Raw genomic sequence first — 18,230 nt, 5'->3', positions numbered from 1 at the left:
CACATTCCACCAACCTTCCTTCCCTCTCTTCCCATGGAATTTTATGCTTGGTTCATCCAGCTTTTACATTTTGGCTTTTAGTTTGTTAGCTGCTTAGAGTGCAGTGACAAGCAGGGAGGCTTTGGCAAGGCTTGTGCCTCTGTAACATAAATGAGGGATCCATCCTTCCCTTCCAGCAGATGGCTGGCAGATTGTGCTCACACATTTCCAAAGGAGTGGATTAATTGTTTGCATTGTATCTGCATTGTGTATATGCTTATTTGGCTCAATATTTGCTCTCAGTGTGTCTTGCCCAAATAAGGGGCTGGAAGAAGGAAATGTTTCTGCCACAGGAACAAACTCCTCCAGCATCTGCACAGTGCCAGCCTCCAGCTCTGCAGTGACAAGTCTCAGAAGTGCTTTTCTGCTGTCTAAAGTTCACACATGGCTGGGGGAATTACAGGGGAATCATCTGAGGCTGTTGTTGTTCTCCTTGGGAACTGAAACTAAGGAGCAGAGTGTGTGATACTGCACACGTGTCTGACTGTGATTGAGTCGGTGTTCAGCAGCAGAAATGCAGACTGCAGCCTGTTAAAATCCTCTGGGAAGGGGCTGGAAAGAGATTCCAGGACACAGGTTTTAGATAAGTTTAACAGATCATAATCATATGTAAATGTGGCTGCTTGGCTTTGTGGTGATGTTTGTAACCCCTGGGATTAGGAGCAGTTCCACTGTGTTCTTGTAGTGATTTGCTAAGCCTGGCAAAACTTTCTGAGTCTGTTCTGCATAAATACAGACTCAGAAACTTCAGCACAGTGCTTTAGTGCCCAGCCCTGCCACACAGAGAGAGGGAAAGGGCAGAGCTGCCATTCTGACAAAGAGGAATTGAGTTTGTACTGTGATTGGTGTTGAATTTTATACCAATTCAGTCACAAGGTTACCTTCTGAATGCGTGATTTTCTGCCTGCCTCCCTCCAGAGCTCAGAAGGTTATAACATGAGCATCCCCATGCCAGGCCACCCAGTGAACTTTTCTGAGGTGACAATGGCCCAGGCTCGGAAGGATGTGGCAAAGCTTGAGGAGCTCATTGATGCCCACGATGTTGTTTTCCTGCTGATGGACACTCGGGAGAGTCGGTGGCTGCCTGCTGTCATTGCAGCCAGCAAGAGGAAGGTACTGTATTATTCCATTTATTTCCTTTCCTTTCATTCTTCCCTTATTTTAAATACATTTCTGGCCCTGAACAATGGGCTTTTATTTCGTTATGAGCTTTCCTTTGCCAGTGGAGAGAGCAGCGTGTTCCTTTAGCGAGGGCTTCGCTGAATTATAACTTCAGGTGTAAGTGTGTGGAACTTGATAACTTCACCAGCTCCTCCTTAATCGTCCTGTCCTTTCTGCAGCTTGCACCTGTGCTCTTCCAGCAACCTTTCAGCTGTTTAAAAACAGCACAGAAATGTCAAAAAGAGTAAGTTTGCAAAGCTGGGTATTGACCTGGGAAGTGCCAGTGCCAGCCTACTCTTCCTGTGTATGATGGTTGGTAATTTTTAGCAATATATGCAGTTTTATTTGCATATTTTATATGAATCCTGTCTGGTTCAATCAGGATAGAGTGGTTTTATGATCTCCAAAACTTCCCTCTCATGTTTGCTTAGCCAGCAATGCCCCTCTACATTTTTCTTGCAGCATTCAAATTATTTTGAGGATAAATTTTGACATTTTTTGGAGACATTTCTCTGTTGCTCAGTGGTGCAGTGTGTCTGCATCACAGTTGGTTGATTTGATAACATCACTTTGATAGGAGGAGATGGAATTCTCTGTCACTGGAAAAAGCACAGCAGGGAAATCTCAAGATGTCCAAACAAATGCTCAGTATCTTATGTTGGTAAACACTCAGTGAGAGCTCTGCTCAAATGTGGTTTTGTGTGGCACCTGCAGATCTCAAGCACTGCACAGTTTGCTTCCCAAAGTCTCAAAAAGAAAATAAAGAACATGCTGAGTGATGGTTTGTGTGAGATGCACAAAGCCAGGTCCTACAGGTAGCAGTAAGAGTCGGTCTCCCCACTTCATCATCGAGTTGCCTTGATGATCTTTGCCATTCCTTCCCCCCAAACAAACATCTCAGACAAACAAACCCCTCACATGTTAAATCCTCATGTCACATATTAAATCTCTGTTCCTGCTGAGCACTGGAATTTGTAAAAATTTACTTGTTTTTTCTTTTTGTTAATTCATGCCAGAAGATACTTTTCCATTGTGTCTTTATCAAAACCCGATGATTTTTTTAATTAAGGGTCAATCAGCTAGAATGAAATAGTTACCAGCCAGTAAACTGAGAAGAGAGAAACAGTTGATTGCAGTGGGAATTGTTTAGCAATATTATTAATTTCTGCTAGTGCCAGCTGTTACTCATATTTTGGAAGTGGAGCACCACATTCAGGTTTTACAGGTAGAGGCAGTGAGAAGATGCAGTCTTTTAATTGCTGTAGCCCTGTGCAGATTCAGCAGCAGGGTTCCACTTCAGGACTGAGGAAAAATAAACTGCTACAAGGCTGAAAGAGAATATGCAGAAATTATTGGAAATACTGAGAATGATGATGAGACTCACAAGCTTGCTAATGAAGATGACTAATTCTTGAGAGAGCTTCCCTCAGAGTTGTTCTTTTAAACAATTCCTGGCTGTAAGAATGGAAAACGAGAAACTGCTGCACCAGAATTTCTATCTAAAGTATCTGCAGATGAAGCAGTGCATCTTCCTTTATATTTTACTGGCTGCAGCCATTATTGTATTGTTATTGTGCTCCAGATTACTCTGTGCACTTGCCACAAAGTGGAGAGCAAGGGGAAAATGAGGACAGAGTAATTGTGTAGTAACTGTGTAGCACAGCTGCTCCTGCTCCCCATGTGACTAAGCAGATGCAGATGAAGCCCATAAGTAATCATTAATTGCTTTCCTTACTGAGCAGGAATTGTTTTGGTTAACAGATGGCATTTCAGTGCTTGAAGTTGCTGTTACTTTTTTGTCAGTGTAACAACTAGAGGGAGTCGTTCATTTCGATCAGATTTGCCTGAAAGGCACAGAAAAAGGCAAGGGGTTGTGACTTTCTGAAACAGACTTTTATTTTGCTTTTGTTTTTTTCTAAGTGCTTGACAACTGGAATTCTGCACCTTGCAGACACTCTGTTTATGGCTAAGGTGGTAAATATGCAGTTAATGGGTTGTTCATCCATCTACAGTGTGTGGGTTTTTGGCATTTATAGCGAAAAGCCTCGAGGCTTTTTTTTGTTTTTCCCCCTCCCTTTTTGGCTCACTTAATATCTGTTGTTCTCTCTTTATTGTTCACAGTTGGTCATCAATGCTGCCTTGGGATTTGACACTTTTGTTGTTATGAGACACGGCCTAAAGAAACCAAAACAGCAAGAATCTGGTGATTCACGTTTCAGCAATGCCTCTGCTTCTTCTGAGCTTCTGGGATCCTCACTCTTCTCAAATATCCCTGGCTATAAACTGGGCTGCTACTTCTGCAATGATGTTGTGGCACCAGGGGATGTGAGTAGAACCTTATGCAGATGGTGATTATATCTCTCTTTTGTTGTGACTTGGATTTTTATTTGGTTTTAATGGTGTTTCAGGGAGGGATCTGCTTTATGTTGACATACACAGGGGTGAAGAAATAGCTCATTTTTATTTGGAAGATGGCAGATATGAATTGCACAGCACTAGAGGTGTTTTGTACAGGGCAGCTGGTTACTTTGGAGTTATTTTTTCTTCCCTTCAGAACTGTCTGTGTTTGTAGTCCACCAGGGATCGGACACTGGACCAGCAGTGCACGGTCAGTCGGCCTGGATTGGCCATGGTGGCTGGAGCCCTGGCAGTGGAGTTAATGGTTTCTGTCCTCCAACATCCAGAAGGGTGAGCCATTGCTGCTGTTCTGAGGTGTTCTCTGAGAAATAAGACAGATTCAATACAGTCTTTAGAGAGGAGGAGGAATTACACCTCAAGCAGGACAGTTCTGTAACATTGTCTGTAAAATAATGTAGTGTGCAGTGCTTGAGGGAACTGATTCGTCAAGTCTTGAGTTTTTCTTCTCTCTCTGAATTTAACCATAGAAAATTATTGAGAATATCTCAAAAGAAGAAAATGTTGCTGTTAGTGGATCTTGGCTTTCCTTTGCTGAACGGTGTTTGGGTGAGATGAGGAGCTGTTGTAACATGTGGCACATGAAGGGCTTCCAGATGAGCAAAGCTTATTTAAAGTTCAGCGTGTGTGATTCAGAAATTACTCTGAAATTCTGCACCTTGGAAGTGAGGCTTGTTTTCTCTCTTTAAAACCTGTGAGAGAAAAAGTGACTTAGGAGTCGAAGATGAGTCTCAGACTGATTTATATATATTTATCATGCTGAATCTTGCTTCCTGTGAAACAGACTTTCCACATGGATTCTTTACTACATTCCAAGCTGTAGCAAAATTCCTGGAAGCTGACTGGAAATTCTGAGTGTGTTGTCTTGCTCTAATTTTCCCTGTTGGGTTTTTGGCAGTGGTTATGCTGTGGCCAGCAGCAGTGATGACAGAATGAATGAACCACCCACTTCTCTTGGACTTGTTCCTCACCAGGTACATTATTTGTGATAAATGCTTTTGTTTAAGAGCTGGGAACTGCTCATCACAGATGTTGTCTCCTTAACAAAAATCAGATTCCATTCCCCAGAGGACTGACTCTCCATGCTTGTTAAAAAATAAATATAAATGATATTGACACATCACACAGGCCCAGGCAGTGTGTTCCTGGCATTGTGTTTGTGTTACTCATGGACACACAATTCCTGCTACCTGCTAAGGAGGAATTTGTTTGGAGCCGGAATGATGTGAATAAAGCAATTTCTGACTTCTCTGTTCTCCATCAGAGCTGACAGTATGAGCATCTTAAAGTTCACTTTTTAAATCTCTTCAGAGTTTGAAAACAATTCAAATAAGCCAACTCACAATTATTATATTTCTCCAAAATATTCCTGTAATTTTGGTACATTGCAGCACTTTTTTCTTCTACTCAACCCAAACTCTAGTTACAATGTTGATGATACAGTTTTTCAAAAATTCAGTTTAAAAACTTCAAAATTAAGGTATTATTGTTATTTGTATAGCAGAGTTACTTAAGTTTTATTCCTGGTGGCATCTCTTCACTGTAATAAACAGAATAAAAAGGATGGTCAGTACAAAGAGTTCATAACTGAAATTATCAAACCCTGCTGCAAAGTGCTTCCAGTGCTCCCTCTGTTAGCCGAAATAGTGGTCTGGAATTCTAAAATCACCTATCAATAATATCATATTAACATCATAACTGAGGAATGCACAACAGCTAAATTTTCAGATTCTGGGTTACAGAGACAGGGAAAAAATGTGTTTAAGTGGTCACACCATGGCTTTTTGTTTTTCATGGCCCTTTGCACTCAGAGAAGGCTAACTGCAGATGGTGCTGTGCCTCTATTGGTGGTGAAATTGTGCTGCATTTAGGTAGTTGTGCCATTATTTGTGTATAGAAAAGCAGTAATGTTGTGCTTTGTAGAAATTTACTGCAGGTTTTACTGGGGGTGACTGTTAGAACATTATAGATATTCCTTTTGTTGAGTGTATGTGTCCAGTTCATGTTGAGGTTTGGAAATGTTTAAAACAGCAATGTAATTTTTTTCTTTCATCTTCTAGATCCGAGGATTTTTATCCAGATTTGATAATGTTCTTCCAGTCAGCCTAGCATTTGATAAGTGCACAGCCTGTTCAGCCAAGGTAAGGCTGAGTTTGTCTGTGCTTTCTATTATTTTTATATTTCTAGGTCAGTTCTGGGGTACTTTTTGACGTTTTCTCTGACTTCCTTAGGGCTTGGGATCTGTTCTCACTTCAGCTAAAGTTCTTTTGCCTTCATACCCTTCTTTTTTACCTGTTTTCCAAATTCCTTTGGCATCACCTCTCAGCATGCTGCACTGTTTATCTTCACACAAATGCTGTCCTCAGCTGAAGAATCCAAGCAGAGATTGACCAAGACATTTCTGAAAAGTTTATCACAGAAATACTGTCCATATCTTTCAGCTTTGGAGAAAGGAATGAGATTGGTATTGTTTAAGAAATCCTTTCTGATGCCTGCTGAATAAATATCTCTTTATTTCTGGGGCTTAATGTCTTTACAAATAGGCAAAATTGTCTAAATTTATGATTTGTGGTACAAAACAGTCAAATAATGAACAATTGAGGGGGAAAACATTGCTTCTTACCGGTTCTTTATTGACCAGATTGTTCATTTTGCTGCTGGTGCTGCCAGTCCTGAGTCACCTCAGAGTTCCCAGCTGTTTCTTGGCTCTCTGGGGCAGCTCTTGCATTGTTTCCCTCTCCTGTGGCCTTGAAAAGTTCCCTCTGGCAAGTTTTTTCTGGCCGTGGAGTGCAACTTCCAGAAGTTTTCCCTGGGATATCTCAGTAGGGAGATGCAGAGGGTTTGACTCATGGTTTGAACTGCTTGGGAGTGCCATTAATTTAGTTCACTCTCCTGTACCTCGAGACTGACTGCCAGAAGCTCTTTCTGTTCCTTCCACTGCACTTGTCCTCCTTTCAAACAGCCATCAAAAAATAATGGGGCACTGGCATCTTCTGGAGATCTCACACAGTATCTTCTCCTACAGTATTCCTTTTTTTTCCTCTGGGCTGTCTGGGTACATTTGACAAGTTTTGAAGGATTCTTAATGTGCATTTGCTCTTCAAAAGCTGAAGCACTAAACTTGGATGTTTCTAAAAATAGCAGCAGTTTTATCTGCCCTCTCGAAGAGCTGAAAGCTCAGCAGTAGCTAAAACCTTGATGGTGGGTTATTTAAAGTGTTAGAATAAGGTTTTTTTTCTTTTTCTTTTTCTCTTTTCTTCTTCTTATCTCCAGTTCAGGAAACACTGATATGTAAAAACAATAAAAATGTACATCCACGCAGATAAATTCAATGCAAGTATCAATTTTTCATTAGCAAATCATTTCCTCTTGGAGGTCATTTTAAGAGAGCCCCGTTTTACATAAACAGACTCGATGATTTAATAAAAACTGACTTGGATTTTAGCAGCTGTGCTATTCCCAGAGAGATCACTTTTCATGTGGTTTGGGTATTGAATTACTTGTGTGCTGAAAAGGTTGCTTCATTGGCTCACAGATTTCCTTACAGTAGAAACACAGCCTCTGTTTACTTTGCTAACTTTCTATTTATTAGCATAAGAATATGTCACCCTGCATTATGTGGAAATCTGATGCTGATACTTGGAAATGATAAATCCAATTACAATTTAATTGTACTCTGTCTGTTGGTTTGTTGTGTGAGGGTTTGTTTGGTTTTTAATAACGTGATTTAGCATCATTTCATCCTGCTCTATGTCAGATTTGCTGTAGATTCAGACTTTCAGCACACAAGTGGCTCTGCTGATAGAATTGAATTTGCTGGCGTTGTATTCATTGTGTTTTCCTTTTGTCAGCGTTCTCCTTCTTGAGCTCTTGTCACTCTGTAACTCTTAAAGCATAAAACTAATGAATTAGGAATTTTAGAAGAATTCCAGTACATCCTGAAGCCATCCAGTCCAGCTGGAGGACTCAGGAGAAGCTGCTAATGATCTGCATGTTTGGAGATTTGAGTCCTTTTCATTTTGACTCAGTCATTCCTTCATTTCTCTGCTCTTGAAGCTGGAGAGGCCAGGCTTGCAAGCAGCCAACTTTTCTTTACCCAGAATTGTCCTGCCCAGGCCGTGTGCCAGAGAAGCTTCCCGCAGGCAATTGTTCAGGAATTTTGGGGTGGTCGCAGCAGGAAACCAATCTATTTTTATTCTGGGCCAAATTTTCCTTTATGATTCCCCCTCTGTCTTATTCTGGTTGTGCAGAAGCTGTGCTGGAATGTCAAATATCCCTGTAAGAGCTCAGGGCACAGAGAGCAGGGGGAGCTCCTCTGGTGCCAGACTTGTTCTGGCATTGACAAGGGAGACTCCAGAGTTCTTTAGGATGGATATTTATTTGTAACAACTGCTTTACTTACAGGGGAAAATGTTTAGCTTATTACTGGCTGTGCTAATTAACCTGTTTACCCTGTGGAGAGCAAAATGAGGCTGTTTTCTCATTACATTATGGTGAGAAGCATTGCAGTTCCTTGGAAAAGTGGGGTAGATCTGATCCTTGCAGAAAACTGGCTCAATCCTTGGATCATGAGGGTTAAAATATGGATGGATTTTAATGCAAAACTGCCAGTGTTTGTATTTTAATGAGGACAGTGAAAATTTCCTTTTATTGCTCCCCTTTATTTCCTGTGCATCGTGGTATGAATGAGGAGGCTCCACAGCTCCAGAGTTCAATGTTACAAAAGAGAATTGCCACCAACCAGCCTGGGTATAGGGATGCCCCCTCTGTTTTTACACATAGCTCACATTCCCTCCAGAGTCAGGATTTAGCATCCATGTGCTGGAAAGCTGGTTTGTTCTCCTTAAAGAGATTTCTCTCCTTCCCCTACAGCAGTCATTCTCACCTGTCATTATCCCCACTATGAAATTGATAAAAATCAGCAATGAGCATCTCTGCTAATTTTCAAGTTCTTTCCCAACTTTCTGCTCAGTGTGCTGGGAACTTGAGCTGCTGAAGTGGCTTTTTAACCACGGAGTGAATGTCCAATGTTCCTCAGTTCATTGCGTGTGACGAAGGGGCAGACGCTGGGATCAGGGATGGTACTGTTGGCATTACGTTACAATTTCTGGTTTCAGTCAGGATGTTCCCTTGCCCTTGCAGATGTTTTCCCTTTCTGCCATCCCAGGAATACATTAAACACTTCTGCTGTGACATTTACTGAGTGCTTGGGTTGCGTAAGTTATTTATGAGTGTTTCAGTTTTGAAATCCATCATCGTGTAGCCTCCACAATGCTCTCATTGTTCTCCTCTGCTGACTGCTGTGCGTGCATTTTTATGTGAAATCATTCTGATCACTTATGACAGCAACCTGCAAGGTTCTGTCACTTACTGATGTTTTTCAGTTGAGATAATTTTTTATTTCGATTCCAGGCCCTTCGGATTTGTCCTAACTGCACTAAGACATTCCTATTTGCTTTCTCCCAGTAGCAATGGATGATCTGTCAGGGACACTCCTTTGAATCTTTTTATATTATACATTTCTCATTTCAAGCATTGTGTGGATGTAGAAGTCATGGGGGGGGGAAAGGCCGTGGTCTTTCCTGAGCTAAAAAAAAAAGAACATTCTCCTGCAGAGCTTGCAGAAAGGATGAAGGAAATGGGGAGAAATGTTTGTCCTTCAGGAATGAACATTTCAAAAATTAAGAGGATGTTTTAAGAGTTCTTTCTGTAGCTGTGCTGTAACGTGAAGTCAGTGAAACTGAGTCCATTTAGAACTTTCCTTATTTCCCTAATTTACATATGTGAACATTTGACAAGTCTGCACAGTGCAGCCTCTGTCTTAGTACTGGCTAGATTTCATGGAGACTTGAAGAGTGCATCATTAATACACCTGGGCATATTTGCAGCATTCTGAGTTAAACCTAGGACTTCTCTTACTCTTAAGGTGGCATAGAAATGAATTTTCCCGTTGTTCCTTTTAACTTTAAAAATAGTGGGGTTTAAGGGAAAGAAGAAACCTGCCATTGTTTAAAACAGTGGAATCATATTTCTGACAGGTTGTATTTCTGTTGCATTTAAATGAAATTTTGTGTGTCTAAAAGGGGGTTTTGTTTGGGCTTTTTTCCCCAATATTTCTTCTTCCAATTCAATTAAATTCTAACTACAATTAGTACAAAGTAAAGGATTATCAATGAGGAAAAAGACAGCATCACTGCAGTTTTCTAGTATTGACATGTTCAATTATCTACCTGTGCCTAGAATATAATTTTTAATTATTTATATTAATGGCAACCATGTGCTCTCCTGTTGTCTCTCTGTGAAGCTGTTACACAATTCCTTTTCTGTCCGTTAAAACAAAACTGAACTAAAAAACTTTGCCTTGAAATATCTGCCTACAAGAACTGCAAAAACAAACTTGGAGAACACTAAGCTGGATTAAAACTCGGGAATATTCAATGTGAGGTTGCTGGGATGATGATGATGATGATGATGGTGTTCATCCCACCGCTGCTGAGTGTAGGAACAATTCCAGCCCTCATTCTGTAGGATTCCATCTGGAACTCAAAAGCTCAGTTGTTTGTTTGGCTGGGTATGAGCAGTTGGTAGTCATTCTTTTTCACTTCCATGAGATTTTTGCATATTTGCAGCCTAGTGCTTTCTGTTCCCAAGTTTATTGTTCAGTTATTCCAAGGAATCAGTGCATATTCATGGAGACGCAATATGCTTCTCTATTTTAATTATTATTGTTGTTGTTTCTCATATGTTTTTCTGCACCCTCATTGCAGTCTTTGACAGGTGTCTGTCTACCCTGATGCCTATTTTTTTTAAACTTAACTGATCATCAGCCTTGCTTTTTGGAAAACTGATCTTTGTTTGCAAATATTTTTGAAGAGTTTAACTTAATGTTTGACTTTTATTCAATTTGTCCACGTTTTTAAAGTGCTGCTATATCTGTGCTTACAGAATTGTTTGTTTCGTTTGAAATAGGAAGAGTGGAGGGAATTTAATTGTAAAAGATGGTAAAATAGCAGAAACTGATGAAATGCAGTAAATGTGGTTTTGAAGAAAACACTGATGCTCCTCCAGTGCTGTGTGCATAGGTATTGCAGCACATCCAGATCATAAAACCCTCTGCTCTGGAATGGTCTACAAAACATGGATTTTGAAGCAGGAGCTGTGGGTTTGGGAAGCACTGAGCAGCTGCAGTTTCTGCCTGAGGCAGCGACAGCTTTGGGTGCTCAGTGTGGGACAGATCAGCCTCGTTGTTGAAGTGCTGCTGGCAGGGGAGAGCTGGATGGAATAAATGACTTTTCCTGGGCACTACCCAGTCATTCCCAGCTTCTGGCTGCCTCCAACCAGCCCTGCAGAGCTGGGGCCTCTGGGGCACCCATTTGTGCAGGCAGCCAAAGCATCTTTCAGCATCAGGCAGTTGCTTTGCTGGGAGGAGAACATTCCCTTGGGTGTTGGGGAAGTGCCCGATCTTCCCTGCCAGCGTTAGGGGCTCTCTGCAGACAATGGGGGCTGCTCCTGGACTGTTCCCTCAAGGCAAAATTGAGGGTTAGGTGCCTGTCCCTGTGCACGGATAACACAGGATCCTTCCCGAATTGTCCTTCCCCTGGGCTGGGGCTGGGAGGGAGCAGGGCTTTCTGCCTCCCTGTACAACAGAGGGTGACTGATGCCAGAACGAGCTGGAGCCAAGCATGCTGCAACTGCTGATGAGCTCATCAGCATCACTTTTGGACAGGAAGCAGAGTGGGGATCAATGGAGTTGTAAATATCCATCCAGTGGAAAACATGGAGTGAGCAGGGGGTGGCTGGGAGGGGGCTGAAGGATGTACCCACATGTTCAGGGAGGTCAGGGCACATGATCTAATGGTGCTGGCTACCAGAAAGCCCTTTTGTTCCTCTTTCTCAGTCTCTGAAATGGAGATGTTGATTTTCTTGTGCTCTCTCTTCAGCCCTTTCTTTCCTCTCACTTCTCTGTACTCCTGTTTTCAGGCAGGGAATGCCTTCAGCTTGTGTGCCGTGCAGTGAAACTTCCTTAGGCTGGCTGGAATCTGGGGATGCTGTTACATTTGAAATAATTTGTGTGAAGTGTTTGAGAAAGGGAAGAGTGGCTAAAATGAAAATCCTGCAGTTTTATCTGTCAGTTCATATCAGAAAAAACGGTTACTTGATGAAGCACATCGAGATCATTCCAGAAAAGAATGTGTGCAGCTCCCAAGAACTAAATGTTGACAAGACCATGCTTAGACTGTTATTTCTGAAATTTCTAAGATCTCTACTTTCCTCCTTTTCACCATTCAAAAGAAACTGAAGAATCCCAAGCTAAAAAAATCCTTCAGAGCTGATTCTTCAGTAAGTTAATTCTCCATTTTCCATCCATTGCAATTCAAAGTCAGGGTAGGAAGTAGCAACAGGAAAAGCTCATTTGTATCACCCCTTTCCTACTCTAAATTAAAACAGCAATCTCTTCCTTAAATGATTTTCCAGCACATTGTACTTGGATTAATTAAGGTTTTATACTGATTTGCTTTCATTTTTAGTACTGATTATGGGAAGGAAAGGAGAGACTTGTGTATATGCAGAGGGTGATTTAATGATTTGGACATGAGCCCAAAATTATGCCATTTTTGCCTTGTGGTTTCTAAGTTTCCAGTATTTCCAGCGTGGCCTTGTCGGGTGCACACCTGGAGCACAGCTTTCTGCACATCTTTGTTCTCAAAACTTGATTGTGTGTGAGTGCACAAGTGTGTGTGACCATTCACACACGCATTTGGGGCAATTCCTGGAGTATTATCTTCTTTTCATGCAATATTGTCAGACTTGCCTGCTCCAACCCCGTGAACAGAGGCCCTGAAAAATCATTCCATGATCCTCAGAAAAGTGCAATTTTACTGCCTTCTTTTTCACAGCTGTATTACAGCATCAGCTTATTTGGCTTTGCTTTATGACTTCTTAGGATCAAATGGCAATAAAAATTGAGAGCTTTGTGAAAAGGCAAGAGTCTGGGAATGAGGGGTTTTTTAAGGAAATCAGAATTATGGCTGTGTGGTCAAATTTTGAATATCAGCAGTGCCCAAGGTCCCAGTGGCTCAGCTTATTCTCTTCTCATTCAGGATTCTTCACAGCACTGTTGTCTTTCATTAAATTTGCTGTTTTAACAGCACATACCTTGAATTTTGAAGAGTGGAACTGGCAAGACTTTTTCATGTCTGTCTTATTTTCCAAATGTCTCTTTTCAGCAAGTGAACAGTAGTTTTCTCTCCTTTCTGCATGGCCTGTGATAACCAGGGAGTGAACAGTGTGCAAAAATAGAAATTTGATGGGCCTGGATGTAAACAGAACCTTGAATATTGGGATTCTTTTGGGACTCTGAAATGTTTAGTGAAGTATCTGCCCCATTTGTGGGAGGGAAATGTTTAAATCCAAGCAGAGTGTAAAGTGCAGCACCCTCTTGTTTTGGGGGTAGAAATCTTATTTAGTGTAAATAATCCATCTGGTAGCATTCAGTCCTTATTTTATTTTTCCTGGGAAATAAACAGCACCGTTTCAAGCTCCACAGATGCAAATGACTTTGAAAAGAAAAAAAAAAGCCAAATCAAATGTAAAATACTGGTTAAAAAGTTTTAAATTGATGTGACAGAAGTAAAACAAGAGCCAATTTTGCATCAGTAGCCAGTTTCTTTGGGTTAGGAGCTTGTTTTTTGTGTTTTTGCTTACCCAGATATTAACTTTTCTGCTATAAAGCAATCCTGGAGCCAGATTCTCTTTCTGAATGTCTTTGTACCCAGCAATTGAGACTTCTTTGTGCAGAATGCTGTTAAAAAGAATATAACACCAGGGCTGCACATCTGTTTCTCATTTCCAAGCACGTTCTTTTACTCCAAGCCTGTATTTTTTTCTTCTGCCATGAGATTTGGGGGTTTTTTAACTTCAGTAAACAGGCCAGAATAAAAAGATTGCTCATAGGATGGGTTACTGGGTATCATTTACTCAGAAAGCTTTGGCAGTACATGAATTTGGTCCTGTTGTGATGATGTGCATCCACAGCTTGATTTGTTCTGTTAAAATGCCATCATGTAGAAAAGCAACTATAGAGCTCTGTGAAATGGAGACTGAAGGCAAGGCTGTGGCATCAACCTGAGAGATTTGCATGTGGCAGGAGAGGGTGGTGTGAAAATGTGGGTTCTCCTGGCAGTGTTTGTAGCAGCCATGAAATCCAGAAGGAATTGGTGCTTTCCAGCTCTCCTCCTAAGCTCTGACAAGTGATCTGCAGGTGAGGAGAGGATAAGAGTTCCTTAATAAATCCTTCCTGCTCCAGCTTGCCAGGCTGGGTGCAAGAATTGTGTATTTTGTTGTGCTTTTATAGTTTTGGGGTTTTTTTCTGCTTGGAAAATGAATTGCTGCATAGTGACACATCCCTGAATGACTGGGGAGGGATATATTTATTCCCTGGAAGAGTTCAGGTGGGATTTTTTACATCTGTGGTCAGACAGTAACTGGTTTGAGATCAATAATCATAAAAATTATAGCATCTCTCAAGAACATTCCTCCTGTAAAGCTATTCCTCAGGAGGATCACAGTGGGACCAAGGATGGTGTCAGCAGCAAAGGGAATTGTTCAGAAGTGCAAAGGCAAATTCATGCCAGCCATGGGCCTTTGGGCTCTGCTGGACATGATTAAATAGGAGAAAATTTCCTTTCCATGCAACAACAAATCAGTCACTTATTAAATCTGGAAACATTTTTTCGAGTTCTTTCGTGTCTATTTGTTGTCCAGACTGGCTTTATTCCTGTGTGATTATTCCCTGGGTGGTCTCCTGGCACAGGAATCTGAGATTATTTTGCCTCATTCTTTTTCCTTTCTGAGGTCTGCTCAATGGCTGCTGAACAAATCTGTGCCCTGTTCCATTTATCAGAGAAAAGCTGCTACTGAATTTGGGTAGGAAGGGTTGGATGTGGGCAGCTTAATGGAGTTCCTCCCTTTTGTGGCACTGGAAAGTTTTAATCATCTGAGCTGGGAAATAAAGTCCCTGAGGGCGCCAAAATGTTCTCCCAGTCACTGCCTGTGTTGAAAGGATTTCATTATAGTGGATATCTTCTTTAATGGTACCTGCTCAGGCAGCAAATGTGGTGCTGCAGGTGATTCTGTGGCTCCCTGATCTGATGTTTGTTGGCTGGAATTCTGGATTTAAAGCTAGTTAACAAATACTTCCATTCAGCAGGCTGTCCCCATTCTAAAGAGCAAGTCATTATAATCAGCAAGTACACTTTTTAATACAGCTTTTCAGGCTTCTGTGGTTGCTGCTAGAAGAAAAAAGTGTTCTTTATTGCTGTGCTTTTGGTTTTTAAGATATGGGGTGTGTGGTGAGATTTGTTACCCCAACCTGAGTTTTTCATTGTGGCACTATGGAGGGTCTCTGCCACACAGCAGAGTTGCTACAGGGGGAAAATAAATGTGGGAATCTTTCCATAGCAATAGATTTGGTCACATTAGTGTATCCCAGTTCTACCCAACAAAAAAGTCTAAAAATAATGTACCTGCAACTCCTGCATCTGTGAGCTTATTAATATTTTATTAATATTAATACTTTAAAAGGCACTTAATGGGAGACTTCCTGGCATTGTCCATGCTGCTGATGACACAAAGGGCTCCTGGATTTAATGAAAGCTGTTCCAGGTGCTCCATCCCCAGGCAGTGCAGGACCTTGGGGGTGTCAGGGTGCCTCTGGGTTAGCTCAGGAATTCCTGCCTGGCCTTGGCAGGGACTGGGCACATCTCTGAGATAAACCAGGGCACCTCATGCTCAGCACCCTGGCACTCCAGACTCGTGCACTTACTGAGGAAGCAGCACCTGGAAATTCTCACTTCAGGCTCGATCGCGGTTTTTGGGAGCGAGGATCAAAGCAGAGCTCTCTGAGTAACAAACCCAGCCAGGTTTAAGGGCTGCTTGATAGACGAGCTGTGTATAGAAAGGTTGCACTCAATTCCCTGCTCTGCTCATAATATTTGCATAGCCCAAGGTGGTTTACATCTTCTACCCCTGGAAGGGACCAAAATATCTCGCTGCTGTTGTCCCTGCATTTCTCTGAGGTGCTGTAATATCTTAAACTAAGGCTGAGCTTCGTTGTGTGCAGGCTGGGGATGGTTTCAGGGGGCCATGAGCTCTGATCTGTCCTGCATCCCCAAAAATCTGGGTTGTGCTCCCCCAGACTCCAGCAACAGGAGCACGTCGGATAACCCTGCTGGTGTGAGGAATTCCCCCAGGCAGGGCTGTGAATGCACTCCAGGGTTAGAAACGGGTGTCTGTTCTCCACAAAGAGCCACATGCAAGAGACTGCTGCACTTGGGTTGTTCTAGTAGAATTCTGAAACCCAGAATAGTCATTAAATGTATCAATCCCCAGTGCAATCCCACTGTATTTAGTGGATAATATTGAGAGGACGCATCCCAAATGGAATGCTGAAGTTGTCCAGTTCTCTGTATTGCCTTGTGAACATTCACGTTGCTTCGTTTATCTCAGGAATAAAAAAACACCAAGGAAAATACAAAGAAATGCTCCCAATATATTTTTTTTAAATCCTGTTTTCTTTTTTAATTTATGATTATGTTTATCAGTCATTGTACAAATCCACCAAACCCCTAAATAAATCTTTAAAGTATGAAGAACAATTTCTGTAGATTCAATAAGAGAACATGAAGTGCTGGTTTTGTTTCTTTTAGAAGAGTAAGTGTGGTCAGGAAGGCTCCAAGTGTTTGATAATCACCTACATCTGTCTCCTTGTTGTAAGGTATTTGAAACTTGATAGTGTGCCCCAGCCAAACCATCTTTAGCTATTCTTAGAGCCCTCAGAGTGGGACCAGGCTGGAATTACCCTCACGAGCTTCACCTGGCCTTTCCACCTTCAGCTGCAGCTCATCAGCCCCAGGAGGGTTTTTAAGCTCCAGTCTGAAGGTTTGAGGGGAGAAGAGGGACAGGTTTTTATCTGCTCCCTGTCCTTTGCTGGCTTGTTTGGATTTCCTGGACTAACTTGGCTGCTGAGCACTGGATGGGTTTTGTTGTCATCATCGTCTCAGTGCTGCTTGCCTGGATCAGGAGCCCCACCTGTTAGAGCCCTCAGGAATTCATCAAGGACTGAAAGGTAAACTGTGCTAAATTGGGAAAGAATTGAGAAAGAAGAAGCTGAAAAACTAAATACCAAGACAGCAAGGAATAGGTAAAAAAGGGCTGTGCTGCACTAGATTAAAACCTATCATATTATCAGAAAAGTGTGTGTGGAGCTCATGGACAGAATAGAGAAACCAACCCAGCAGTGTGGGAGCTCATACACAGGAGTTGCAAAATGTATACCTACTGTATTATGGATAAGTGATAAAATGTATAAGTAGAGTATCATGTAAAGGTTGTAAGATGTATAAATAAAGTAACATGTATAAGTGGGTAAAATACATAAGTACTGTGTTATGTAGAAGTTGTAAAAAGTATAAGTAAGGAAATGTGTAAGTAGAGTGATATGTATAAGTAATATAAGTAGGTAGAATGTATAATTAAGCAAAGTGTGTAAGTAGGGTATGATGTCAAGTTGTGCGATGTGGGAGTGGAGTGTATTTTAAACAATAAAAAGCTTCTGCAAAGTCATGCTGATTCATTGGTCAGAAGGCATGAGTTCCCACATCTTCCTTTCCACAGTTGTGTTTCAGTTGTTTCTGTTTGTGGTTTTTTGATATCCAAGTATGCATCAGATAGCTTTGCATGAAGATCTGAGTGAGGATCCCAGTCTATTTTTAACAATAAACTTAGAATTCTCTCATCTAAATATAAATATGTTTTTTAATGAGCTTGAATTCCTGTAGGACTCAGTGAAAAAGCTCACTGGATGTGTTTTGCTGAAGAATGTTGTTGGGCTGTGCAAGTTCCCACAGTTTTATCAATGAAATGGGTATTTGAGACCATTAGGATTTGTCAAACTAGGAAAGAGTGAGATTGTTGAGAGTAAGTTGTGATTTGATAAATTCTAAAGGAACTATTTCCACTCTTGTGAAAATCCTGCCTCTTCTGGATCCAGGGTGATCCTGGTGATCCTTCCTCTGCCTCTCTGTCTCCATTGTCAAACATTCTGCTCCTTTCTATTTAAATATTGTGTGGCTTTGAGGTCCCTGCATACATCCTGCTCTGCTGCCTGAAGTTCTGTAGGAAAAGTTGTTTGGAATGCATCAAGCTCTGCTGCTTCATCTCTGAGAGCAAGGCATTAAATGATCAGAACTTGGAACAAAAATAAGGAAACAATGGATACTGGGATTGCTCAGACATAAGTTCTTTATATTTTCTGACTATCTGCTGTCACAAAACGTGTAGAGTTGTGTTCATGTTTGACATTTATCTTCTCTTCCCTCAATCTCCATCCCACTGGGTTGAAATCAGCCTGGCAAATCCTCATCTGAAGCTAAAATAAAGCTCTTCATGCTCAGGGGTTGAGAGGGGCATAAGCTAAAACCTCACAGTTCTTGTAGGAGCCTCTAAGATTGTCCAAATGAAAGATAAACTGGGAAAATTAAAGCAGAAAAATAGAGCCTACTTTAAGATACAGCAAGCACAGAACCACGGATCTCTGGAGACTGGGAGGATGTTGG

At 41.5% G+C, this 18,230-nt stretch overlaps 1 protein-coding gene across 4 annotated transcripts in view; it reads left to right on the top strand.

Annotated features, from left to right (window-relative positions):
- The window catches only part of ATG7 (autophagy related 7), a 78,793-nt gene that overhangs the window by 13,635 nt on the left and 46,928 nt on the right, over positions 1 to 18,230 (top strand). For 3 of the 4 annotated variants that reach the window (XM_082289020.1, XM_082289019.1, XM_082289021.1), the window contains 5 exons: positions 958 to 1,152; positions 3,322 to 3,525; positions 3,773 to 3,888; positions 4,514 to 4,589; positions 5,676 to 5,756. In XM_082289020.1, coding sequence (XP_082145146.1) covers positions 958 to 1,152; positions 3,322 to 3,525; positions 3,773 to 3,888; positions 4,514 to 4,589; positions 5,676 to 5,756 — 672 coding nt within the window. Of the gene's footprint in view, positions 1 to 957; positions 1,153 to 3,321; positions 3,526 to 3,772; positions 3,889 to 4,513; positions 4,590 to 5,675; positions 5,759 to 18,230 lie in introns of those variants that run through there. The other variant, XM_082289022.1, reaches the window with a different exon arrangement.

This window comes from Coloeus monedula (assembly GCF_965178545.1).
Source record: "Coloeus monedula genome assembly, chromosome: 11".
Classification (NCBI taxonomy): domain Eukaryota; kingdom Metazoa; phylum Chordata; class Aves; order Passeriformes; family Corvidae; genus Coloeus; species Coloeus monedula.
The sequence above is the reverse complement of the archived record's forward strand: the minus strand, read 5'-3'. Positions and strand labels throughout refer to the sequence as shown.